At 42.5% G+C, this 27,989-nt stretch overlaps 1 protein-coding gene across 1 annotated transcript; it reads right to left on the reverse strand.

Annotated features, from left to right (window-relative positions):
• Positions 1-1,174: 1,174 nt before the first annotated feature.
• TKT (transketolase) lies at positions 1,175-23,423 on the reverse strand. Its single transcript, XM_042020219.1, has 14 exons — positions 23,175-23,423; positions 18,308-18,425; positions 16,873-16,986; positions 16,106-16,203; positions 14,264-14,455; positions 13,338-13,456; positions 12,241-12,434; positions 11,548-11,712; positions 10,781-10,937; positions 6,185-6,315; positions 5,062-5,145; positions 4,800-4,893; positions 3,070-3,192; positions 1,175-1,468 (listed from the first exon to the last, which is right to left on the reverse strand). The coding sequence occupies exons 1-14, from the start codon at positions 23,279-23,281 to the stop codon at positions 1,281-1,283; spliced, it is 1,884 nt and encodes a 627-aa protein (XP_041876153.1). The 5' UTR covers positions 23,282-23,423; the 3' UTR covers positions 1,175-1,280.
• Positions 23,424-27,989: the final 4,566 nt, after the last annotated feature.

A 27,989-nucleotide genomic window follows, 5' to 3' on the forward strand; every position in this document is an offset into this window, starting at 1 on the left:
ACCCACAGAATGATGAAGGCAAGAAGTTGGACAGAAAGAGCCATAAACATGGACTTGTAAGGAAATGTAAATCTGAAAGCTGTAAACCCAAACAGCTCAGAGTTTTACAGGAACAATTTCAAGCCTTGCTCAGAAAATTAGAAAGGTTACTTTTTGTTGTATATAATTTGAAGCACCAGTGTCAATCACTCTTGCCTGCAGTTCCAGCTGCACTGCCAGAAACACCAACAGTTGCACTCAGGCCTGCACCAACACAGCACAGCTGCCACCCAACCCCTCAAGGGCTAAATTGTGCAAGAAGGATGAATACAAGTTATTTCATAGTATTTATATTCTCATTTACATGTACTAGTTACATGTCTTTGTAGAAATATTTCACCATCCCAAAATACTCTACATTTTGTGTTAGTCTGCAAATAAAGTCTTGCTCAGACCACTGTAGCCATGTTAGTGGCAAATAGCTTTTGGGTGAACTGAAAACTATGCAGAGTCACCCTGCTCTGAGGAAAAGGGCTTTTTTAGTGTCCTCTGCTCTCTAATGCCTTTCTGAAAGGCAGTGTGTGGAACAGTCAGGATGAAAAACATGTTTCAATACTTAATGTTTCAAATTTGGTATTCTGCAGTCAGCACTGAATTTTTAATTTTAACAGAAACTGCTTAAGGGTAAAATACGCAGAACATTTAAGAACAGCAAAACATTTAAAAAGTCACCTAGTGCATCCCACCATGCGCGATGAACAGCTCAGCCACTTAGAGCAGTTCACATGAGAAGTCAATTCTCAAAAAAAAAGGCAACTTACACGTTGACCTGCATCCTCTTGGGTACCTGGGAATTTCCTGCTCTTCTTCCAGATTCTTCTTTAATCCATCTCAGCACCAGCTGCAAGTTCCTATGAAGAGTTTCAACTTCTTTCACTGAGCTTGTGCTCTCTGCACTACCATTCAGCATGTCCTACCTGAGCCCAGGGCTCTGCTGGGCCCCACCTCCCCACTTGTGCCCCAGGACCTGGAACATCCCATCCCACTTCAGCATCATGCAGCACATTGGGTACTTCCTCCTTGCCTTTGGCTTTAAATGGCTGGGGGCAATGCAGAGAGGAGGGACTCAAAACATTCAGGTATTACCCCATTACACCAAACCCCACAGAGAAAAGAAGAGGTTAAGCCCCAGAAGGTTTTTTAAGCTGGTATTTTTATTAGAACTCTCTACATAAAGCACCTTTGCCTGCCTTAACCTCTCCCAACGCAGCTCTTCGTTACACAGCACGAGATGCTTCGAGCTACTCCGCGTTCCTGGATTTGGACACGGCCGCCCTCACTGCCTGCATGATGGCATCCTTGTCAATGCCAAACATCCTCAGCAGCTCCGCTGGCTTCCCGCTGCGGGGCACGTGGGACACAGCCAGGCGAGTGACGGTGACGCCGGGCTCGCCCACGACAGCGGCACACACGGCCTCGCCCATGCCACCTGCGGAGAGAGGGCAGACACGGCACTGATGGAGTGTCCGAGCAGGGAACAGCCACACTGGCTGTGTGTGTCTGAGCAAAGGGACCTGCAAATTACAGCCTCCATTCCCAGGCTTAGGAAAACACCAATCACACGTGTCTGAGTGGGCCAACTGTGAAATGAAAACGTCCCTGTAGCAAAGGCACTCTGAGGACGAGCAGGCTCCTGTTTCTTAGGTACTCAGCCACCAGCAGCAGGATGCACCTGCCTCTCAAGGGCACAGGACTGTCAGCAAGCTCTCATCACCTCAGCATCAGCCACCAGGAACCAGGTTTAAAAATACACTTAGACTGAAGAGCATTACAAGTGTACTTAACAGGCTGACATTCCAACCAATCTCAGCAGCACTTCAGAGCTCCATCTTTTCACAGTGCCTGTACGTGCCACTGGGCACCTCTCTGGGTTATGTAATGTATTCACAACCTTTGCTCAGAGCTCTGCTCTGACTCACTATCAGTCACAGGGACAAAGGATGCAATGGGAACTGCATGGAGGCAGGAGAGACACTGGAAGCAGAAGTACTAGGGAAGAAAAAACCAGGACTTGTGTCAAAAGCACGTGCTGTGAGACCTGGTAAAAGAGGCACTTTAGGTGTTATCCTTCAGCCAGAGTGTATCCAGGATCACAGGGCTGCCCACAGCTCCAGGCATGGTGGAATTTAACCAAACTGAGCCTCCAGCCAGAGGCACCTTTGTGGATGCAGCTGGTGAGATGAGTGTGATGGGGCCTGCAATGCACTCAGGGTTGTGATGCACAGACACCTGGCCTGCCTGCACCACAGAGCACTGTGCCAGCACAAAGCCCCTGTTCAGCACCTCACAGTTAAGACTACCATCTTGCAAACCTGCAGTAAAACACTTGTCCAGAGCTGAACACTAAGCTGGAAAATGATGAGGTTCAGTGATCTATCACCATCCATAGTCTGGGACAAAGGTATGGTGTATCCAGCACTCATGGTAGAACCAGCTCACTTCAGGTACCCTGGCGATTATATCCCCTGGCGATATCCCACCTTAAATTAGGACAATATTCTCGTAACTGTAGTTACTAATTTCTGTTAGTAGGTATCTATGATGGTGGAGAGGAAAAAGGGAGGAATTTATCTCAGAGTAACTGTGGAAAACCTACAGAAACTGCCCAAACCATCTGATTTCAAGCAACCTGGAGCCAAGCTTTTGGATGCACAGCAATGGTCTCTCTTGCAATTTCACACCTGCAGAGCAGCTGCTGTACAGCCATTCAGAGAGCACTGTGCAGAACCCCTGCAGCACAGCAGGAATTTACAATCTCACTGGGCACAAATGAATCCAGACTTCACTTGGACCAAGTGCACAAAGGGCACACAAGGCCAAGTTAGTCAGAAAGGCAGCCCTGATTACCCCTTACATCTCAGGAACCTCTCAACCCTCAGTGTCACTTTGTAATCCTAACAGCACCAAAAAAGGCTGAAATGTCTCTTTTGCTTTAATGGGATGACAGTATCAGGTCCCGTACTCCTCTGTCAGGTCAGAAACTGGGAGCCTCCAGCCTCTGAGGGCTGTGACTGCCCAGACCCCACTCACCTTCATGGTAGTGGTCCTCAACAGTGATAATCCTGCCCTTGGTTGCTCTTGCACTTTCAAGTATTGTCTTCTTATCCAGGGGCTTTATAGTGAAGGGATCAATCACACGGATGTAGATTTTTTCTGCATAAATAAATGAAATTATTTGCAACAATGAATTGCAACATGCAAGACAATGCCAGTGGTATGGGCAATGGCTGTGATCTCCTAGACCATTATGAGAACTGCCCACATGAACTCCCAGGTTCATGCACCTATGGCTCATCTACCACGGAACCCAGCCAAGCCTAATTTTTCTATGTATTCTTTCTCCGTGCACCTTGTGGAACAGTGATATCCATTCATTCACAGACATGATGGAGGAGGCTTGGATGAGGGACTCAAGGTTACCAGGAGCACCCATCAGCAAAAGTCATGTAACTGGCTTTCCCCAAGTAAGAGCAGAATTCAGTCCCCAGAAAATCCTCCTTATTCAGACTGTCAATTGTAATTTTTTTCCCAGACCTTTATTTTACCTTTAACTTTACTGTCAAGCCAAGTACAATTTCCACCTGATTCTTCAGTCTGTAGGCATTCTGAATTCTTTCTTCACTGCAGGCTGCCACATCTCAGGTGTGCCCGTCTGAACTCCCCGGCCCCACTGGGGCACCCTTAAGGTTGGTTGGCATCACACCCAGAATCTGCCCTGCCCTCGTAAGGCAGGCCCAGATGGCTCATTACAGCTACACACAAATGGCAATTGTTTATAAAGAATAGCGATTATGTGAGGTTGTCTCTGACCCTGGCTGGCTGAACACTGGGCTGACTCCTACACATGAAGAGGCCCTATTGTCACAGTTTTGTGACTGAAGGCTCTTTAGTGGCCAATATATTTTGGGTATTAGACGCTGCCTCTGCACTATGGGATTATCTCTCCAGAGGTGATTACTCAGACTTCAAGATCAGCAGAGCACTGTAAAGCATGGTAAATGTAGAAAAATAACAATGGTTCTGAAAATACAACTTTCAAAATGCCCTAAGCTTGGTGACTCAAGGTCATGTCAAAGTATCAGTCCACCCAGATACGGCACACAAAGCTCCCCATAAGCCACAGGCACCATTACTGTATTACCTCCTGCTATTTGTAATCTCTTCCTCAGCAGAGGCCCCTGACTCACAGATGGGTTTTTGATGGTTCCTTTATTTCACTGAAGGATTATCATTGCTGTGGCATATCAGTGACTTGAGTACTGCCACAGATTTGTGCCCCTTCCAGGCTAGTTCAGAGCTGCTACATTCAAAGGAACCCAGGTTATCAATGAGCCCAGCCCAGGGCCAGGTGCCCACGGGCACACAGGTGACGGGCTGCGGTTTGGGACCTGGCCCCAGCCTGTTTGCAGCCGATCGTGCTGTACCTGGCCCACCCAGACCAGCTGCCACTCCTGCTTCTCACACAGGGTCCCCAAGCCTCTGCCCACAGGGCACTATCACAGATCAGCAATTCTAAGGAGACCTTGATCTGATCTGTTTGACAATTTTCATGGCCACTAATGCTGCTAAGCCAACTAAAACCTCCTCCTTTAGGTAAGACTGGCAGCTGCACGCTGTGTTGTACTGTATCAGCTAACAGGTGACTGACTAGCTGTCTGAACAGTGTAATTAATGTTTACCAGTACAAAGGGTCAGCAGTTAGGCTGACTGGTATTGATTTTTTTTCTGTGTTAAATTACAAAAAGGAAAAAAAGCCCCACCTTTTCTTAGCTGCTCTGCTGCAGCCAGTGCTTCATGCAGAGTGACTCCTGCTCCAATCACAGTCACTTGGTCATCCTTACTCTTCAAAACCACCTGCAAGAAAAAATCTCCATGTGTTTTTAACACTAAATCTTACTGGGTTTTTTTACATTTCTAGAGATTTTAATGAAAAGATCAAATCTTTGGCATTGCAATACTTTAGAGGGAAAAGGGCGTTTCCAAAAGGAACACTGTGGTTTTTTTCTGATTCTATTTATTTACCTTTGCCTGTCCAATATGGAAGTCCTCATTGTTGTTGTAAATGACAGCGTTTTCAGGACGACTAGTTCTGATGAAACAAATGCCCTGTTTCCAAAGTAAACATGTTAGAAGTTAGGAAAACAGAAAAGTGTTGACATTCTAGTTGATAAAACCTACGAAAAAACCCCCATCAAAATGACTTTTTCTATTTGTCTGATGTTCACCCTTCTAAGTTACCTCTGGTTCTTATAAGTAAGCTCTCTCTGTCCCACCAATTCCCATTAGCCCTTTGTGGCAGCTGGTTGCTTCAAACAGTACAAAACACTTCACCTCCTCTTAAAGCACACTGATAACTTCTAATTTCCTTTCTGATTCCAAGATATTTATTTCTCTTTTGTTCTCTTGGGGAAATGGAGAATCCTACTCGAGTTAATTAGACTCTTAGAACTGTACCATGTATATGCTACTTTACTCTGTCAATTTTAAATTAGAGAAGAAATGCTGGGCTGAAAGCAAGGAAAAATGCATCAGTTAAAGTTCAGATGCCCTTCCAGAAGAAGCAGAAAACTTGTACTTTAATCTCTTCTTCACACTCCTTTCTCCATCTCCCATCTTTTTTTCCACAAACCACTCACCCCATTTGTTACACACCAAATTTCCACACTCCCTCATGGAAAACCTGTAGTGGCAAGATTGAAAGTTTTCAGATCATTTGCTCCTTTCTCAAAAAAAACTCCTATGGCAGCCAATGGAAGTATCAATCAAGGAGATGATCAAAATGCTCAATATAAATTTATCTTTCCATATCCAGCTTCAAGTCTGACCCCAGAGATAATGTACTAGGAGAGCAATTTTAAATTTACTAAAGGCCTAAGGGAGTTACTCAATATAGATTCAAACTGCATTTGGTGTGTAATCATTTACATCTCCGCAAATCTGACCCACAGCATTCCAGACTGTTCATTCTGCACTAGCCTGGACAGAATGTCTGTAACCTTTCCTTGCAAAGAAAACATCCCACTGCCACGCTGGAGCCTCCGGAAGAATTTACGTGGGTAGAGACATGCAAGAAACATGCCAGAGGCAACAAGAGTAGTACAAAAGACAGAATTATTCTCTGGCTCAGAAATACTGTGATGCAAACCTTGGTGTTGGCAGCTATTTCCACTGCTTTTTCAGTGGCTACAGCATCACTGGGGTAAAACACAGTGGAATTGGGAATAGCCCGGAACATGGACAGATCCTCCAGTCCCATTTGAGATGGCCCATCCTCACCTGAAAGAATTAAAGCAGGGTTACAAAAGAGCAAGTGCACATTTTTGACAATCACTCAATACAGAAGTGAGGTTCAATGTAAACCAGGCAAAAAAAAAAAAGGAGAAAAGGATAAAATCAGGCACACACACAACATGCAAGACTACCTGCTTGAGAAAAGAATCATCTTCTCCTTAAACTTGGAACCATCTAAACAGTAAATAAGGATAGAAAGAGACTAAAAAGAAAGAAAACTGGGATTAAAAAGAAAAAATAGGAAATAAAGTATAACAATAAAACAACACAAAAGGAATACAACCAAATAGGAAGGGTACAGATACAGAAAGTGGGTCACAAGATTTTTGAGCATCTTCAGATTTACATGTGCTGAGGCAAAATTTATACTTGTCAATAAGCGTTCCTACAGACATAAACTGCTGGAAATGTGAAAGGAGAATTCCATGTGTCCCATGAGAAATGGAGAGTGCAACTGGTGCAACTACTCTCAAATTCTTAGGCTGATTTCAAGATTAAATGAAGGGTATGTATGTATTTTTTAATACTGTAAAAAGGTCTTTTAAGGAGCAGTAGAACATCTGTGTTGTTAATTTAACAACTCAAGCGCCTCGTGGCATAAACTGCAGATCTATGAGAAAGAATCGTTCGCCAGGACACGTGCTGGATGCCATGATTTTCCATGGTTAAAGAAACAACCACCACAACACCCCCCGCCCCCAGTGACCTTATGTAACGGAGCTTTGGGAATGGCACTGTTCCAAACCAACCATGCACAGAGCTCTGAATCCAGTCATGTCACAGCCTGCAGCAGCAGGGCAAAGAGCCTTCCCACATGCACCCGCTACCTGTTATTCAAGAAGGACGAGTTGGCGAGGAAGGAGGAGAATATTTTCCTAAGAGCAGCACAAAATTCTGAAGAACTTTAAACAGGTTAAAGAAATAAGTCATTGAACTCTGCCACTGCATACTACTAATAAAGTAAGCACCGACCAGGAAGAGGAAGTGTCTCAGCTCTCAGTGATGACATGGAAAAACCCTCTCAACATCACAGTTTCTAAATGGCTGCACTCTGAATGAGAGGGATCCCCAGTGGGAATTTTCCTTTCCTAAAATGCACCCACACAATGAAGACATAGAAGAAAAGTGAAATTATGAAGAATAAAATTATCAGGTGATAATTTTAAAAACCTGAATCTAAATCTTATCCAAGGTGGAGAGTTACTACTCATGCTTGTCCTGCTTTTGCTACAATGGTGCCAATACCACCAGCATTCAAAGCTCCTCAATTCAATTAAAAGTAACCTACAGACTAGCACCAAGTTGAGTCTGGCCCCAAGTCTTTATGAAAATCCCAATTTATATGGTTTTGGAGTACCACAGATCAAATGAGAGTATAATTCCCAATTACATCTGCAAAACCTACATTTAAAGCTTAATAAAAGAAGTGCTTAATATGAACAGTAGCAAATGTCCAGGATATAAAACAGTCTAAACAATTGATATTTATATTTTTGACACCTGTAAACTACGATTTCTTTTTCCTATATGTTCAGTTTGAAAAATACAGATTTTTCCATTATTCTCTTATGATGTTAAAACTTATTTAATGTTTTGGTCCATCAGCAGCTATTGGTCTAAGAGTGAACTTAGTACAAGTTCAGAAGGTCATTGTGAAAGCTATTTCTCATAAATTTAAAGGGTTCAAATTTCAGTGCAGCAGAAGCTCAGGTCTACCTAGAACTGCATACATAAAACTTCAATTTTCACCACAGATCCAGATTGGATTCTGAATTCCATGCAGATTTGGAATTCCATGCAGGCCCAAAATTCTAATAGGAAGTACACTTCATTCATACCCTTTCATTTAAAATTGAATTTTTTAACTGCTAAAGGATTTCTCTGAATACCTTTCTTTATAACTCTTTATATAAGTTGCAAAACTTTGGGTTAAAATTCTTTTTTGAAAACCAAGTTGAGGCTTGAATGAGATTTGTACTTCAAACAACTTTATAAATCCAAGTCTGCACTTCACAGTCACAGCTCCCAGCAGAACATTTCATGTGCTGAAATTTGAAACTTGGAAGTGTAGTTCTAGGAGACAATTCGGGTAACCCAAAGGAGTTTTATCTTCTTAAATGAGCAAAGACCAAACCTAATTGGCTTTTGCACCAACACGCTGCTTGCTAAAAGTCTGAAGGGGCAAGGACTGATTTTAGTAAGAAAAGAGGCTTGTAACAGTCCTTCCCTCAATTACATACAAAAGGCATAATCTGATACACACTATATACAGTCTCTGCTCCAGAAAACCATACTGCTACAAGTTCACTTTGAGGTTTGGGATGAGATCACACATGTTTATGAAGCATCTTTAAATCTTTACCAATATTACAGGTCAAATTAACTATTTTGTTTTAAATGGAAAAAAAAAAATCCAACTCTACTCCAAGCCTTACTGCCAGCCAGAACTATTAAATCAACTGAAAAATTGATGTATGCAGAGAGCCTTAATTTACTACCCCTGTCAGCTCTCCTTCTCTTTCGCTTTCCCTAGAAATACCTACTAGTTTTTCAAGCATGAATGTCTACTTGCATTTTCCTTCTTGGTATGCAAGTCTGTTCCTGTTTTCATGGGTCATGTCTATGCATTTCAAATAAAAAATAAAATTCTCTTCCTCCTTCAAACCAAAGCCAACCCCAACATGATCTGACGTATTCCAAACAGTTATGGTGGGAAGCCAAGACCAGAGAAGGCTCTGCTGGTGAGGGCCCTCAGCCAGTTGGTTGAGATGTGCTGGCTCAGCTGCCTTTCTCTCCCTGGCAAACCCTTTTCCCACACCTCTCAGGTGGATGGACTGCAGGACAGGGCCTGGGGGAGCAAAGTTCCTTCTGCAGTAAGATATCCCAGGTTTGGCTGGGAGAGTTCATTTTTTTCCTTAGCTGGTACAGTGGTGTGTTTCATATTTAGGATGAGAATACTGTTGATAACACACCGATGTTTTGGTTGTTGCTGTGTGGTGTTATCCTAAATCAAGGACTTTTCCGTGTTCTCATGCTCTGCCAGTGAGGAGATGGACAAAAGGCTGGGAGGGACCATGGCCCAGACAGCTGACCCAAGCTGGCCACAGGGACATTCCATACCACAGAATGCCATGCTCAGCATATGAACTGGGGGGAGTTGGCTGGAAGGGGCTGACCACAGCTCAGGGACAGGCTGGGCATTGGTCAGTGGGTGATGAGAAATTGTATTGTGCTTGTTTTTTGGGGTTTATTTTTATAATTACAATTATTATTAGTAGTAGTATGTTTTACTTTGTTTCATTTATTAAATCATTCTAAACTCACAGGTTTTTTTCTGATTCTCCTCCCAATCCCACTGCAGGGACAGGGAGTGTGTGAGTGGCTGGGACGTACTTGGTTGCCAGCTGGAATTAAACCACAACAGATCAGGCTCATCAGCTCCTGAGCAATCTCAACATACAAGAGTCTATGGGAGCTGATGAGATGCATCCCAGAGTCCCAAGGGAATTGGCTGATGTAGCTGCCAGGACACTCTCCATGAAAAGTCACAGCAGTACCAGGTGGAGCCCTTGGTGACTGGAAAAAGGGAAACACTGCACTCAGTTTTAAAAAGGGGAAAAGAGAGGATCCTGGGAACTACCAACTACCACCCTGTGCCTGGGAAGATCCTGGAACAGATTCTCCTAGAAGGTGTACTAAGGCACATGGAGGACAGGGAGGTGATCCAAGACAACTACGGGTAAGTCCTGCCTGACTTTGAGCAACCTGGTCTAGTGGGAGATGTTGGAATGAGATGACCTTTAAGGTCCCCTTTCTATGATTCAATGTTCTGAATTATGTAATGGCTTCACAGTTCCTGTTTCATCAGTACTTGAGAGGTTTTGGATTTTTTTAATCACCATATCAACAATTTCAGTAGTGAAAAATACTGGGATAAGTTGAAGTAGTTATTTCAAATGTGTGATCTCTAAAGTGTTTTTGAGATAGATAGACAAGAGCATCTGTGCAAGAACAGTATCATTAGTTTCTCACTTTAGAGACTGGGAAACAAAGGTACAGTAAGCACACGACTATTCTCTCCACAGAAGAACAGAAGACATCAGCTGCAAAGATGAAATGGAACCCAAACTCCTCAGTTTCAGTCCAATCCCTTTATATCAGTCTTCACTTGTACAGTAGAAAAGCTTGTAGGGAAAAGTCCTATTTTCATCAGGCCAAAGAGGAAAAAAAAGCAGATGACAGCTTGAAATTTTTCTCATTCTTTCTAAACGTGACAATGTGTCCCACAAAAGTGGATTTGCAAATACAACTTCGTCCTGTCGATGCTGCTACTGTTACACCACCCTAGCTGTAATAAACCTTTCCTCCACAGAGCAGAATCCATTTGACTGCTAGACACTTATCACTAAATGGATGGGGACTGCTGCTAGGAGGGTGTGGGTGCCCTTACCGATGGAAACCCCGCAGTGAGAGCCGCAGAGGTTGATGTTGCTCTCGGAGATGGCAGCCATGCGGATCTGGTCAAATGACCGCGAGAAGAAGGTGGCAAAGGTGCTGGCAAAAGGAACGGTCCTGTCACGAGTGGCACAACCAACTGCAATGCTCACCTGAAAGAGGGACATTGGACAAGAACAGTGAATTCCTCATTTATCAGTTGTTTCCAGGACACCATCTGTGGGACTTCTTGCCCTAAAAATTTAGCAAGAAGCTCTCAACGCAGATTAAAAACCTCTGTTTAGTCCTGCTTCTAATTGCTGGTGTTCCCAGAAAGGGAAGGAGGCAACTCAGCCTCCCAGTGTCTATCCTTCAGCATCTCCTCTGCTCCTTGCTTCAACTGCCAGCTGTTACTGTTATTCTTACTGGCAGCTTCTTTTCTTTATCTACTTCAAGCAGCCATTCACAGATTTTTAAGACTTATCCCCTCTTTCTTCTCCTGGATCAAACGCTTACATTCTCAGTCCAACAGACATGCTCTTGCTGTCTCCAGCAAACAAAAATCATCATTACTAAGAGGGAATGGATTTACCTGTGTTATTTGGACTGGTATTTACTAAAAGAGCCCTTCTTTAGCAAAATGGAAATTAAAACAAGGTTGCTAAATTGGTTATTGCTACAATTACCTCATACATTTATTTGAAAACAATTAGACCCTGCATTTTAAGGGGACTCACACTGAATGGTTATACTGATCTTTCAATAAACCAAGGGAGCAGTTACCATGTTCTGCTCAGCAATGTAGCACTCGATGTATCGACTGGGATGTTCCTTCTTGAAGAGCTCTGAGAAGGTGGAGTTCTTTGTGTCGCCATCCAGAGCAATCACTCGATCGTTAGCGTGGCCCAGTTTTGCAAGCGCAACCCCGTAAGCTTTGCGGGTGGCCCACTGCAAAAGGGAAACACACCAGGGCTGCTGTAACTTGCTGCTTCTAGAGGCTTTTTTCTCTTCCTATTTCATTGTTTTCAAATGATAGCAGTATCAAAAGTACATACGAGAACGGTGACACACAGAACAGTAAACAAGCCCACAATGAAGCATTAGAAAATACATCTGTGCTGAAACTGGCAACTCCCCATCAATCCTGCTAGGAAATGTTTAAAACCTTGCTTTCCAATCATGGAAATTCACTGAACCTCAAGGAGTTTCTTCAATTTCAAATGCACATAAAGTAGTTTAGAAAATTGATAATGATCATGAAATGAAGAACGATTTGAATCTTCATATTTTAATGTATTTATATACCCTTTCAATACCCAGCAAGTTGATTGTCTCTGTCACACCACAGAAACAGGTGTTTGCCTACTGAGAATAGGTGGGTAGTTGAAATTGTGGCAAGGGATAACACACCTGCCATCCAGTTAAACAGTCTCACACTTTGAAATATCTGACAAACAGTGGAAAAGAAGGGAATACCTTTTCTCCCACTTTATAAGTTGGTGGAGATGGCATCTTAATGTTTCTAATATTTACTATAGGTGCATCTTCTTCTGGAAGGGCTGGAGAAAGCTTTTTCTTGTTTTGGATCCTGTCATCTATTTCCTGAATGACTTGTTCAGCCATATTTTTCGGAAGGGGCTTTCCATGCCAGCTTTCCTTATCTTCAACACCTGTGTATTTCAAAAAAACATTACAAGTAAGAAAAGTATAAAAACAATTTAGGTTTTTAGCTGCAGATTTTACCCAGATAAAAGTGCAACAGAGTATGACAGTCTAGTATTGTCTTCCAAGGAACAAATTACTTGAGCAATTACAGTGGTATTCAACTACATTACGACAAACACATTTAAACAAATAGGAGGAATTTTACATAATCAAATAACATATATTCCAAACTTGTGACAAAATCCCAGCATTTTCTACTGAAATTATTTGTAAATTGGCACCTAAAAGACCTGGTCCCTAAGTATGGCAGGAAGCAACCAGTAAATCAGCGTGAACACCTCCCACGAAATTTCAACAGTTAGGCCTATTTAAACAAACTCAGTTAAGTTTGAAACCACAGTTAACCAAGGTGTCCAATTCAAACAAGACCTGATGTTTTACAGCTTTATTTTAATAGCTTCTGATGACTCTTACCTGTGCACCTGGCACTAACAGCCAAATCACCTCTCTGGCTGACACACTGCTTTTCCCTAAGTCACTGCAAATAATGAACTTTGCTTGCTTATTCAATGAAAAGGGATGAAGATATTCACTGCTGTAATTAATATTTATCTGGTCAGAAAGGCAAGCTCACAGAGTGCTGCTAAAAGCTGTAGCTAAAGGGAATCACAGCAACCCTTGACACGCTGAGTGTGCATTTATTCCATCCCACGGACACAACACTCCAGAGCTGGCACACATCTCACTTGATAGGACCAAACCAATTTTCTCAGCAATGACGTTGCTGAGAGGTAGAGAAGTTGAAAGACCTTCTGCATGCTATTCCTCAGATGTGCAGGTTCCTTTACTGCAGCACTAGGTACCTATCACACCCACATGCATATGCAAAGCAGTCGTTGCTTTATTACCTGATATGCCTTTGCCTTTAAAAGTCTTTGCAATGATGGCTGTTGGCTGATGTTTGGCCTGGCCAAAGGCTTTGCAAAGCTCCTCCACACTGTGTCCATCCACGATGATGGCATGCCAGCTAAGAACACAAACAGATCAACTGTTTCTAAAGGGTTTTAGCATGTGACACTCTCTGGTAGTCAGCAATAACAATAACAAATACTAACTTCATTCCAGAGCAGTGTCTTTTTAAGAGACCCAAAGTATGCCAGAAACACGAACTAGCATTTATTTGAGACCATAAAAAATAGCACAGCCGCTTTTTTATAATGCAAAATGAGTCACAGGGGGATCAACAGCTATGAGCAAAATTCACAGCCCACAGATAGCTACATTTCTTCAGACATAATGGCCATTTTTAATCACAAGAGCAAATCAAACATCTAGAAATAAGATGAAAACTGACAATAGATGTTGATTAAAAAAACCCCAAACACTCTGGCATAATTTAGTTTCTATTGTATCTGACAATTTTTTGGCATGGGCTTTGCATCTCCATAGAAATATGAAACTAAATGAAAGCCAATACACAAAGAATTCTCTTACAAGTAATGCTCTCCATGCTGTTTTCTTCTGATCTACTTGTTATGATAGGACATGTGGTCACAGTTATAAATCTGAATTTAATGTGATAAAAACAGTTTTAAGGCCCCTAACAGATTTATCTGAGCAAGCAGTCCTTATTTTTCCTCAAAACCAACAAATTCTGCCACTTTTAATATTCCTGCTGCAGCCATAAAGTCGACCAATATCAGGCATTATGATAGACCACCTTCCTTGATGATGGAATCCTTTAGAGCTGAAAGGTCTTTTGAACAATTCTGAGAAGCAAATAAACATACATTTTCAAATGAGAGATTATCCTGAACTTCTCCCACTCACATACCCAAAGGCCTCGCAGCGTTTCTGGTAGATTTCAACGTGATGCTGCAGAGGAGCAGGGTCACTTTGTCCAAGACGATTAATATCAAATATAGCAACAAGATTATCAAGCTTGTAAAAGCCAGCAAAGGCCATTGCCTCCCAAACAGAGCCTTCAGATAACTCTCCATCTCCAAGCAGACAGTACACTCGATAGCTAGAAGAAATTAAAAATGAAAATAAATTAGGTTTGATGTGTAAGCACTACTAAATCAAAACTCCTCCAATAATTCATAGTAAGAATTCACATCATTTTTCTATCCCAAACTCAATTCCCATTGTTCACTGCATTCACCTCAGCTAAAGTTATGTAACCCTGGACAAATCAAATTAAAATAGTTCTGAGCTGTTACATGTTAGAAAAATAAGATGAGAAATACTGCACTCCTTTCCAAACCTTTGTCTCTAAAAAATCAAGTCTTAAGCCTCTCGTTGCAAGGCTTGATGGAACAAACCCATTGAACACTGTCACTGTGACTCAGCAAGATCCTGAACAATGCAGGGACAGTTACCTCTGCTACCTCCTTCCTCCCATACACCCTCTGGGAGGACAACCAACAGGAATTATTTCAGGAAACTCTAAACTGTGGATGAGCTCAGCAATGGATTAAAGCATGCTGCATAACAAATTCAGAGTTCAGGAAAAAGATAACCAACATGCTATGACTTTGTAGACTATTTCTCCAACCACTAAAGCCTTTTATTTAGGTAAAACTCAGTGAGCAGGAGTACTGCCTCATCTCTACCAAATTCAGTCACAGCATTTGTCTTTTACTACCACTCTTTTTCTGGATAACAAAACTTTGTAAATGTTTATTACCCACTAAAATTAAAAAAAGAATAGTAAACTAGCTTTCAAATACATACTTTTAAAACAAAATAATCGAGATGGCTGTCAGTGATTTTTTTTTACTCAACATGAAGCTAGAACAGACTTTTGATCTGATTCCCACCTGCCTTCAGCTAAATGTGAACTCCTTGCACTGAAGCTGCTCCCCAGTGCTGCATGCAAGACCACCTTTTCCTTTTGTCATGTAAGCACTGGTTAGATTTTTTCCACACGTAGCATCTGCTAAACTCAATTAAAATCAGCAAGTCATCTTTCACAGAAATGATTTCAAGCTAGTGAAGTGTAGGACACATTAACTGGGCAGCCTATGCTCAAATGTACTAGAACTGTCAAATAAAATATATCAACTGCATCAGGCTATTTTCCTCCTCATACAGATTTGCCTTTAGACATCTTCTTTTCTTGTGCACAAAACAAATGGCAGGAGCAGTCATTTTTGTCTCTGTGGAGTCGAGTGCCTTTCTGATATCATTTTGGAGCCCTACTTTATGATTCAATTATGCTATTATTGACCATAACAGTTCCTTATCCAACGTTCTCCATTATTTGTCATCTGACTTTGAACAGATATCTCCAGCTTGCACTTTCCTTCTAAAGGGACACATCCAGTCTCAAAATGGCTATCAGTTACTCTCTGGAAGTTAGAGGCTCCTCCAACAACTCACTGTCTTCTCTGCTCAGGAACATCAGCTTGCAATGCTGTCAGGTTACAAAAGAAAGACACTAATTGTTGCTAATCTTTAAACCCTTGGTAGTTTCACTGGTAACAGCTTTGTAATTATCATTTAAAACCTGAATCTGAAATTAGATTTGCGAATGGAGAACAGAATAAAGGAGAATCTGTCTTATCTATGTATGTATGATCTATCATCTATCTATCTATCTATCTATCTAATTCATTTTAACAAAATTTTCCCAGTGAATGCCCACAATCATGAAATATGAAGATGGAATTACCTGGCTCTGTCAAAGAATTTGCCAGTGTATGCCATTCCACAAGCAGCACCAAGACCCTGCCCAAGGGATCCAGTAGCCACATCAGTGAATGCTTGTCTCTGAGAATAAAAAGACAACAATTACTTTACAGTTAAGAAACAGAGGAAGTAATTTCCAGTGTTAGAAGAAGATGGTTCAACATATATCAAAATGCAGCTTCTCAGCCACAACAATGTGCAAGTCCCTCTAAATCTTGCCTTGAACCTCTGATTTCCCTGCAATGCAGGTACCTTCATGATGACTGTCACAAGCTAACTGGGCTCTCTGAGAGGGAAAGGAATTTCTCAGCTATGCTTCAGATGGCAGCAGTTAAGAATTAATAATTTTGTGTAAAAAAGAATCAATTGAAACAACTGGCTGGGAATGGAAGGACCAATGAGGTGACCAAACTGGATATAAACTCTTGAAATACCTCAAAGCTGCTTAAAAGACAAGTGAAACCTGGATGGAACTTTATATAAACGTTTATAAAATGGAAAACATTGCCATGCAGGACTGTAGGGGAACTTTACTACAACAACAAAGGTAATTTTTACATGCTAGTTCAAACACAGTTCAAATTCAATTTCAGCTGTGAAGCCATGAATGCCATCATCCTTCTTTAGACTTCATAAAGAAATCTCTATCTTTCCTGTACTGTACAGCTGGCAACCAAAATTGCTGTGAAATACATGCACTTATTGTTTCACACAAAACATAATTTTGTATCAAAGATTATGAGCACTCACTGGCACTGGGTGTCCTTCTAGAACAGAATCAATTTTCCTCAAGTTCAGTAATTCTGCTTCTTGTAGAAAGCCAGCCTCTGCCCAAACAGAATATAAAATTGGTGCTGCATGACCCTAGAGAGAAACAGATATTTTAAACAAAGAGCAAGTTTCACAAATCCCAAGTATCAAGACAAAACTCTACAAAGCTGACAAACCCTGAAATCAGGTTCTTGTGTGCATTAGGAAGGCACAGAGTTATTAAACAGTTTTGCAATGTACACATCCACACTGATGCTTGTTTCCAAGTTCTCCATGCCCCTGCTTAGAGCACCCCAGCAGGATGAGTGGTGTTATCCTGCTAGAACTTCCTTCGATACAAATGTACTCAAGATTGAATGCAATGAGTGACAACAGGCAAAGTTTTAAGCTTTGTACACTCAGACCTTTGTGGAGCAGTCATCTTCCACCCCTGGAGTCATCTGGAGTCAAGAGCATGCAGAGGTTTGAAGCCATTTAGCAACTCTGGACAGAAACCCTGATTAATTAGAGAGCTAAAGCAAACATGAGGAAGTGACTGTCTCAGTGCTTCACCACCTCAGCATCAACTGCTTGCTTCTCACTCAATTCCTTCTTTCAGAATGGCCACCAGAAATGGCAACAGTTACATCCAGCACAAGGACATTCACCATGGCTACACAGCACTACTGTGAGCCACCACTTGAGGAATTCTGCCTGAGAGATGGAATGTGCCTCACTGGAGCACTTCATCTGCCATGTTTTACATCGTTATGTGTTCTGAAGGCCCCTCACCTGCCTTTTTGTCATATGAACAATACATCCCCGTGATTTACAAAGGCACTATGTAAAAGGGGAGAGAAGCACTAACAGCCAGCACAGACTGGGCCTTTAAGTGTTTTCTGACCCACAGTGGCTTCAGAAGTAGCACTGACTTTAATATCATACTGGCACAGTAGGAATGCGAACTACAAACTACTCACTAACCTGCCCTGTTTCATGTAATGCTCCCTGAGAAGCTGGCAGGAATTAGTGCCCACTGTGATGTGGCTGCAGGCAGAACAGCAGGGCTGCATTTAACAAGAGAGCACAAAAGCCAACTGCAACTGCCTCATTAGAAAATTGGTTATGCCAAAATAAAACAGACCTGATCGATTTTATAGACAATATAGTAACATTTATTATTTAACATAGTGAAGTTAAGACTTACCAGGACACATTATACAGACCCTTTTAAACTGTTTTTAAGTTATGCTACAACTTATTTCAGCCAGCTTTTGTCTTTCTGAAGCAGACAAATTCCAGGCTCCCAAGTATTTCCAACAGACTTCTATGCAGATGTAAGTAAGCACAAGTCAAGAAGACAATTTAATCCACAGACAGACAGCTCTTTGCTACAGACTGCAACAGGACAGCAGAACAGTAATTATTTATTTACCTTTGAAAGAACAAACCGGTCGTTGCTCGCATTTCTGGGGTCTTGCACTTTGTACCTCATGGTATGGAAAAACAGCACAGACATAATCTCTGCTGCACTGCAACATGATGTAGGGTGGCTACAAGTCAAGAAGACCCAAGATTACCACTTGTGTTATAGTTTGCTCAGGACTGTATCTTTAAAATATCACTTTATCAGACCCCAACTCCTCAGCATTAAACCACACAAGTCTGAAGTGTCTGATACCCCACCCCTGTGCCGTTCCCCAGTGCCCATCAGTTGTACTTTGAGACAAGGGGAGCCTCTGATCTAGTTGAAGTGGATGTTCAATCTAGACCCTGCTGACACAGCTCAAGGACTTATCTTTCAGAGCTCTCCCTTCTTCTCCATGCCAAGGATCACCACCTGAAGGGGTGACTGAAGCACAAGGACCTGTGTCAGTCTGGGCCTGAAATCAGACTCCACTGATTTATCTGGCAGCAGAAATTCACACCAATGCAGAGGAAACAAGGACAGCTTTCCACAGTACTGGAGCCACTCGCTGAGTGGAGGAATGAAAAGCATCAGGACTTGTTCAGGCTCTGATGCACATGCAGGGATTGGTAATGCAAGATTAACTTTTGCAGAAAGTTCTGGAACATTTATAATTGTATAATTTAGGAACCATCTCACTGTACCACATTAGAACTGACAGAATAATATTTCTGACTTCTAAAGAGGACATTAAATAATGCAATTCTTGTTTTCATCTTCTACTGAAACTGGATATGGAAATTTACTGTCTTCAGTAAACACCCAGATACACATTGTAAAATACTAAATTGCTTAATCTTTGGCTAAGAGAGGAACCAACATTTTCTACATTTACATCTTTATGAGTTTGAAATATTGTATGAGTTGGTTGATCAAACATTTTGAAGTATCTGGGATAGCCTTTCCCTATCCCAGAACAATCTGGGATAACATTCTTCAACAGCAGCACGAATTCATACTTTAACTATAACCTGCGTTAGGAATACACAGGCCCATTATCAGAGGCAACTGGGCCATAAAGTACCAATAAGTGAATATAAAGTTATGTGAAGAGGGTATTTGCAAGTGGCAAATATGGAGATATTCCACGTCAAGGTACATATTTCATCTGAAGTGCAATAGAAGAGCACAGAATTACTTTTATTTATCTACATTACTGTAATTTATGTAATGATCACTGTAGTTCTTATGCACCTGGAAGGGGTGGCACTACTTGACCACTTGGGAGTACCAGCCTTGGCTTTTCACTTGCCATAAAGCTTAAAAGGGGTAAGGAGGCTCTTTAAAAACCCTTCTTGAGTGTGGAAAATAGCATTTTTCAGATTCTACTGGTGTAAACAGCATCATTTTTGACATCAGCCGTTGCTATGGAAGTACAGGAAAGTAAATGATGAACAGTAAGAAGGTTGAAAATGCAGCTTCATCTCACTTTCTCTTCTACCAACATTTACTTTTCCTCTTTAGCAGGATATTCTTAAAATAGTTGATCCTACTTGTAGAACAGGACAAACTGACTATGAAAGTGTCACTTTTGTTTCCCACATGTACATTTACCATGCATGTTAGGATTAGACAACACTTTCACTAGAACTTTCATCAGAATATTTTCTTTTGATAGCAATAAACCTTCCCGCCCAACATCCCCAACATAACTGTAATAAGAGAATAAAAACATGCAAAACACTAGCAAAATACAAATTATGGTTAGTGTCCATCCCTTAGTAAGTACTCACACACAGGGAACCAAGAGAATTAGCTTTAAACCATGGTTCAAACATATTAGTAAATATTTATGTATTTGAGTTAATCAATAAGCCTTACATGCTTGTTTAAAGCTTTCATTCCTTTAATTTTATTAACTTTATACTTAACCATACTTCTATGAACTCCTGGTCTTGATTAAAAAAGTTTTAAACCACCTAAAATGGTAGCGTGTGGAAATAAAAAAAAGTAGAAAAATTTAATAAATTACCTGAAAATTGGGGAAAAAAAAATCTTGTTAAAACTGCAGGTTAATTAAATGAATTTCTACTAACAGAAATAACAAAAAAGCCTTAACTTTGAAATACAGTCCTTCAGTAGGAAACCAAACCAAAGTACCCTAGAATACCAAAATCCTGGATCCACATAAAGCCAGGGTAAAATGATGACTCCAAATTAGCTTTGTGGGGTTTTTTTATTACTCTGCATCAATTAATATTTGTTCCATCTACATGTGTCCACTCATTTCAACTAGTGATAGTGGTAGAAAGCTAAAATGGAACACTGAGTCAAAACTAAAAAAAAAAGAAGAAAAATAATCTGCAACAAGTGATCACACCACATATTATGAAACTTAACTGCCTCTTAAGAAACTCTTGCAACTTCCACTTTTAAGAATGTATCTATCCTGCTCTAGGAAGCCAAGGCACTGTTTCAAAACTGCAGAAATTTATCATCAGCTACAGGAGAGACTCTACTCATTTCAATGGAAATGTGTGCACTACTTATCTAAAAGAAAAAGCTCTTCCACGCCCCAAAGCAAGTATGTTCAATCTTTACAACTAACTTAATAGAATTTTTTGCCCACGTAAGTAATTTTGAACACAAATTTTTTTTCCAGTTCACTGAATTTTTCCACTCCAGCTGGTGAAGTACTCAAAGTGATGTGTTTGAGCAACTTCAGGATTAGACTGACTTAGCTCTTGTCCAGGCAAAGGCTGTACTTCCTTTAACAAAAGGTAAAACAAGTAAAGACTGCAAGAACTGGTGTGTCATATTTACCACACCACCACTTGTGTTGCAATACATGTCACAGTTCACAGAAATTACTTCCTTGAAAGTAATAGGCAGGTTCTGTTTTCTCTGAAGTGCTTTTATTGCAAGTATTTCCCTCCAATTTTACAAACTACACCTTTAACAAACATGCATTTCCTTAACAAATCAAAGCCATCATGACAATTCACTTTTTAAATTAACTAAGCTTCTATTTAAACTTAACTTGCATTCTAACATCTTTTCCCATCCTCAGTGCACACCAACAATTTAAACAAAGTACATTGTCTCAGTTTTTGGAAAACATATTCATAATGCACAGCTGCTTTAGAAATGTCCATGCTTTGCTTAACTCCACAACAGACTGAATGTCTTTTGGGCACGTTACCACACCACCATCTTGACAACCAAATCTTATTAAGAAAATATATTACTTGTCAACAGAATCTTCCCTCAAGAGCCCATCTTTCATAATCTGCTTGTTATCAGGTTGTGTAATAATTTCAGACTACACAACTCCAATGGCAGAATAAACCAGAGGGATTAATGAAATGCCTTTGTGCAAGAAGGAGTCAGTGTTGTAGCAAATGTGAACCAGGGAATAAAAAGCTTGAGTAAAACTACTTTTGCTGTCTCTTCATCAATATGGTGAGAATGGTTTTACTGGTGAATTTCATGGATCGCGGAAGAGAAACAGAGGCTGTAGTGTGATCCTTACTCTTAAACAGCACATCAGACAAAACAGAGATTTTATCTGTTGATTAGACAACTGATACCATACATCCCTGTGGCCTGCTTAAAATACATACTGGAAGCTGAACACAGAAGCCCAAGCTCCACAAAGCACAATTTTTCACTTCCACACAAACTTGTGTAATACTGTACACTGTAGCTCTGAAACAAATCAAGAACTAAAAGGACAATTGTTGGGTATCCCACACTTCTCTCTCCAGACTGGACCCAACAAGACACAGATTTGTAAAAAAGCACTGCTCTGACTCGCCGAGAGGTTTCCCGCGTCCAACACCCCATTTCACAGGAAGAACCACAGCAGCGCTTTCATTTGCTGTCTGCAAACGGAACGAGTAAAGTTCAGCTTCGAGAGCCATGTGAGGCAGCTCATGCCAGGCACAGGGTGGGGACTGTAAGGCAATTCAAAGAAGCTTTATAATATTTTACACACCACCCTCCTTCACACAAACCTCAGCATCCAAGCGATTCCTTCAGAGTTTTTTTTAAACACTGCAGCTAGTTTCAAAGAGGTCCAAAGGAGGAAATTGCAACAAGATGCGATATATGTGAAAAAAAAAGCCAGCACTTTATATGGAAGCATTCATATATTATTCAAGCAGAAAAAGTGGCTTTAATTTTACATGACTAAAAGCGGATTGTTTGCAGAGATTTTTTTCCATAGGTAAAGCACGATCAAAGAAAGGATAACCCTGGAATCTGCACACATCAGAGCCCACACTAAATCCTGTCCAGAGGCCTGAATAAACTGCCCATTGGAGACCGCGGGCATTGCACAGATAATCCCACTTGGGCTCACTTGAAATTCTGTGCAGAATTAGTTCCAACTGACGGGCACGCAATGAAAAAGAAGCCGCTTGCGCCTCGGGCACAAATTCTTTGGTTTCCAGTCCTGCACCAACTTAGCATTCCCGGCCTCTCTCCCAGTCACAACACCCGCCGGCACCGGCGACCGACGCGGCCCAGCCCGGGCGGGCTCTGTCGGCGGAGCCCCCGGCCGCCATTTCCACACGTGCCCCCTCCGCATCCATCAGCTCCGGCGGTGCCGGGGCTCCGGGCGGATCAGCCCTGCCCGCTCCCCATCCCCGCGCACGCCGCCCCAGCGCTCCCGCGGGCGGCACGGCCGGGCCCGCAGCATCCCCGCAGCGCGGGCGGGAAGCGGACCGCGGGACCGGGGGCTCTGCCCCCGGGGCACCGAAGCATCTCCGGGAAGCGGGAGCCCGGCACGGCCCCTCGCAGCACCATCCCGAGGCCGGATGCAGCCCCGGGATGCGGGAGCGCGGCTCCGGTGTGCGCCCCAGGGCGCTGCCCGCCCGCCTCCCTTACTCACCCGGAGCCGGCCGCGGTCGTGGCCTTGATGGAGTTGATGCGGAGCCGGTTGGCCGTGTCCTTCAGCGCCTGCAGCGTCTGCTGGTCGGGTTTGTGGTAATCCTCCATGTGGGCGACGCGGGAGGGCCGCGGCGGCTGCGGGGCTCGGGCGGCGACGGCTGAACCTGGGCTTGAGCTGGGCTCGGCAAGGGCTGCGGCAACGCGGCTCACCCGGGCCGAGCACGGGGGCGCAGAGAGAAGGGCGGGGGCGGGGAGAGGAGCGAGGGGGCGGAGAGTGGAGCGGCCGCCTCCCCCCTCCGTCTTCCCTCCCGCCCGCGGGCGGGGCGGGCCGGGCCGGGGCCGCTCTGGGCGCTGCGGGGGCCCCGCGGCGGCCCCGGCTCCTCCCGCGGGCGCCATTTCCGTCGCGCGAGGCCGTGCGCGGTGAGGCGGCGCTGAGGGCGAGGGAGTCGCGCTCCTCTCTTACCGCCGTTCAGGGAATCACAGAAGTGTTAGGGCTGGAAGGGAACTCTGGAGATCGCCCAGTCCAACCCCCCTGCCGAGGCAGGGTCACCCAGAGCAGGTGACACAGGAACGAGTCCAGGTGAGTTTGGAATGTCTGCAGAGAGGGGGAGTCCACACCTTCCCTGGGCAGCTGTTCCAGTGCTTCCACCCCCCGTAAAGAAGTTCTCTCTCATGTTGAGGTGGAATTTCGTGTTTTAGCTTTAGCCATTGTTCCTGTCCTGTTGCTGGGCACCATTGAAAAGAATCTGGCACCATCCTCTGGGAACCTGTGTTTGAGATGTTTATATGCATTAATGAGATCCCCTCAGTCTTCTCCAGAATAAACAGGCCCAGCTCCCACAGTCTCTCCTCATAAGAGATGCTCCAGACCCCTCATCTTTGTGGCCTCCACTGGACCTCTCCAGCTGCTCCTTGTCTTGTACTGAGGAGCCCAGAACTGGATTGAGAACTCCAGGTGTGCCTCACTAGGGCTGAGTAGAGGGGCAGGATCACCTCCCTCGACATTTTGATTCAACCCCTGCTCCATAAAGCTGTTGCTGAGGGTCTCCACCTCAGCCTGTTCCTGTCTAAAAGAATGTCACAGTACCCCACAGCTTAACAGGAACCTTGTTCTTCCACACAGTCAGGAGAAAGAGTAGCAGACTTGCCCCATGTGGCTTCCTGTCAGGAAATAATTCATATTTCCATAATATATGTTTAAAAATGTGATGAATACAGAGACTTTTGCATAAAATATTGACTTCACCAGCCATCAATCAGCCAATACGTTTTCTCTAGCAATTCTGAACACCATGACATTAAAGCTACAGACTTAACTAGGCAAGTAAAATATTTCATATTTGTTCTAGAAAGCTCAAACAGCACTAGAAGTCACAATCTAGAAACAAAAATATAGGTTAATCAGACAACAATGACAAAAAAATAGTAGTGCTTGGTTGAAGATTGGAATTGATGATCTTAAAGGTATCTTCCAACCTTGATGATTCTGTGATTCTAAGATACTTCAGATCTCGCTCATGAAACCTGGTATTCCTGCACTGCACTCCTGTATTTCAGTGTTCTGTCCATTGGTAGTTTGTCCTAGAAACTGTATGGAACTGATTTAAAAATATCATAGTTACATGTAGTGAACTAATGCTATCATCATCTACTTCCAGAAGTCACTGAACCAGTCACATTAAAAAACCTACACCTTCATCTTCAAGGGTCTGCAGACTCTGGGTTTTGGGAACAAAAGAAACCGCCTCCATGTACAGAGCATTCAGCCGTGCTCACTTGGCAAACTGCCAGTAGGAAGTAACATGTGAAACTCTTAGCAAAGTAAGATAAAACTTTTTTCCACAAACTAACCAATTTATTAGAAATAAAAGCAGACACCACTCCCTTAGCCTAATAGCTTTCTTAAAGTGTTTCACCAGTTTTCTTCTTGAAAATCCTTTTAATAAAAATCTTCAGAAGAAAAAAATAGACTGGAAATAGGCCAGGAAGGATAAAACAGAGCCAAACAACCAGACTTGACAGTAGCAAAGTGCAGAGGTTGTTCTGGAGAGCACCATACAAAGGTTAACTGCTGCAACTGCCATTTGGTCTGCTCCAATCTATATTCGACCTCCAAATAATTGGGTAGGGTAGGCCAACTACCTTTTTTTCTGCAGAACCAGTTACCCAAATCTTTTAATTTCAGTAATACACTTTAAAGTGATATGGACAATAAAATTGGGATATGAAAGAGCCTGATGAGAATCACATAAGCCTCAGTTTAAATTTAGGAACACCGAAGACATGGGCTATAATGCCAAGAGCTTTCAGTGGCCGAGCAAAGGGCCAAGAAATGAGGGCATTAATGCATTTTTTAGGATCATTGTGCAGGTTTCCTCCCAGGGCGCAGAAAGACACACTGTACACCTCATAACCCACCATGTCTAAACAGCAGCTTGGAAATTAAATAACACATGATAGCTAGAAATTAGCTACTTGTGCAGGAAATCATACCAAAGAGAGCCTAGCTGAGGAAACAAAAACAAGACTGCCAGACATGGTGGGGACAACCAACAGCAATTCTCAACAGCAGTTTCCCCACAGTATTCCGGTTAAAATCCACTTTGGCTCAACAAGATATGGACTTCTTTTATCCTCCTGGAGCTCTGATGCCAAAGGAATATTGTCAGCAGGGGAGTATGAAAGATCTCAAGAGTTACAAGTAGCATCTATGAGAAATACTGATTTTGTCTCTTCCTTTGCAGATTTTAAACTATAAAATCTACCCAAACTGTTGGTGAGGTAAGAGTAAATTCAAACCTAAGTTCCCTGTAAAAGATTCTTAACTGAACTTTGCATATGCTACACACCAGCAAATATCTTGCTTGAGATCTGGTTGTGCCGTTGTCTCAAATAGGCCTAAAATCAGACTAATCTTGTAGAGTGAGGGTTACCAACTTCTCTGAGCATGTTGCACAACTTCTCCTCTGTCCATCCTTTCCACAACCTGTCAGCCCTTCTCAAGGCAACAGCACACTTGATTCTGTCTGCAGCCATATGGTCAGAAGGTAAGACTAAAGCAGCTTGAGCCACCATTCTGGATCAAATTTCCTGATTGTTCCTTGCTCATTGTGCTCTGGCTTTCTCTGCTGAGCAGTCCCAGAGCTCATGAACTGGATTTCTTTCAAATAAAGATGAAACAGAAGATTCAGTCTGAGAAAGCAGCTAATACATCCCAGCTGCTAATGAGCATTCAGTCCAACAGGACAGACAAGAGCTAGTCTGGAGCAGAATTCAAACTCCCTTGTAGTGCAGATGGGGAGTCCTCAGCACTTTCTCATGTGCTCTATAGACCTGCTCTACTGGAATCTCCAACCTGCTGATGTAGTTGAAGCCATAGAACCCTTTTAGCAGCACAGCAGCACTTGTTAGCTTGAGCTCTGTACCATGCTCACTGATTTGAGAGCAGTTGTTAAAATACTCGCTGTGCTGGGGAAGGGAATGACAATTTTCTATCACCCCTGCTGTTTAAACACTGTTCTTTAGACAGACATTTGGCTCAACCATCATGTCACTGACATGGAGTTATCCATGTCAGTTGAGTGAGGTTAGGCAGGATAATTTGGTCTTCCCTAATCTGTGGTTTAGAAGAGGTGCATAAAATAAATTCTTCAAATGAGGCCAAGCGTAAGTGAAATCATGTTTATGATGCCAAACTCCACAGTATTTTTTATTGACCAAAGATACATTAAGAAAACATGGTTGTGTACCCAATTTCAGCTGCAGAAAACATTTCAAAAAACTTCCTAAATACATTTGCATCAGAAAACAAAAAGCATGTTTTAGAGATATGGCTATGTCATCTTTCTGGATGGCTGGTAGTATTTACAAACAGGAGAAAAATAACAAAATGGAAGCAGGTATCATGAAAACAACAAAGTAATTTCTACACTAATTTTTTGCTTCTAACAGATGAATTTACTCCCTGTTTTCTGTCTACAGTGTGATTAAGAGGACAGCATTGCCAGGCTCTTACTGTTCTTCTCTGCACAAATCATTGGTAGTGGCAAAGTGAGATGACAGTCAACTGAAATAGAGTTCAGTCACTCCCCTCTCCTTTGTCAATGTCCTTTGTTTCCTCTCACAGTTCTTTTAAACATAAACTGGCCAGATCACAGCCTTGCTTTTGCCTTTGTTGGCCCAGGCTGATTCCATTCTTTGGCTGAAGAATAAGGCCTGTGGTCAAGTCTCTGTGATTACAGTGAAGATGTGCTCTTGAATCTGCCTTGGAAGGATGGCTCCCTCAAAAACTGTCTCCCAAGTGTACTGGCACCAGCAATCTTAGCAAGTGCCTTCAAAGGTGCTTTCTTGTTTCCCTCCTGTAAGAAAATAAGGGGGGTGATCTGGATCAGTCCAGTATTACTATAGCTCACAACTTCTTTTGTTTCCTCCGTTGTTATCTGAATGGTAAAAAGACTTTAAGATAGACTTAGCTTAGACAATGTCATTGGGAGATCACTGTCCACAACTCCCCCTCCGTTCTCTGAATCCTTGTGCTGCATCACCGAGTGCTTATTGTGGTATTGTGTTGTTAAAACAGCAGCTCAGGCATTCACAGGATGAAATTCCACCTTGTGTCAGTGCCTCCACTTTGATCTACTGAAGAGGCGTGTTTTTTCTGCAACTCTGAGCAAGTGTGCTGGACTGTAAAGCAATAGCTGAAGCCATGGTATACATTGCATACAACAGTCAACATTTCTTCCACATTCCTGGGACTTGCCTCAGAAACCATGTACAATGTGATTAAAACAAGGATGCAAATGTATGGACGAACAGT

The sequence above is a fragment of the Corvus kubaryi genome, unplaced genomic scaffold (genome assembly GCF_017639235.1).
Source record: "Corvus kubaryi isolate FWS band 111438036 unplaced genomic scaffold, C.kubaryi_AGA036_p1.0 124, whole genome shotgun sequence".
NCBI classification, from domain to species: domain Eukaryota; kingdom Metazoa; phylum Chordata; class Aves; order Passeriformes; family Corvidae; genus Corvus; species Corvus kubaryi.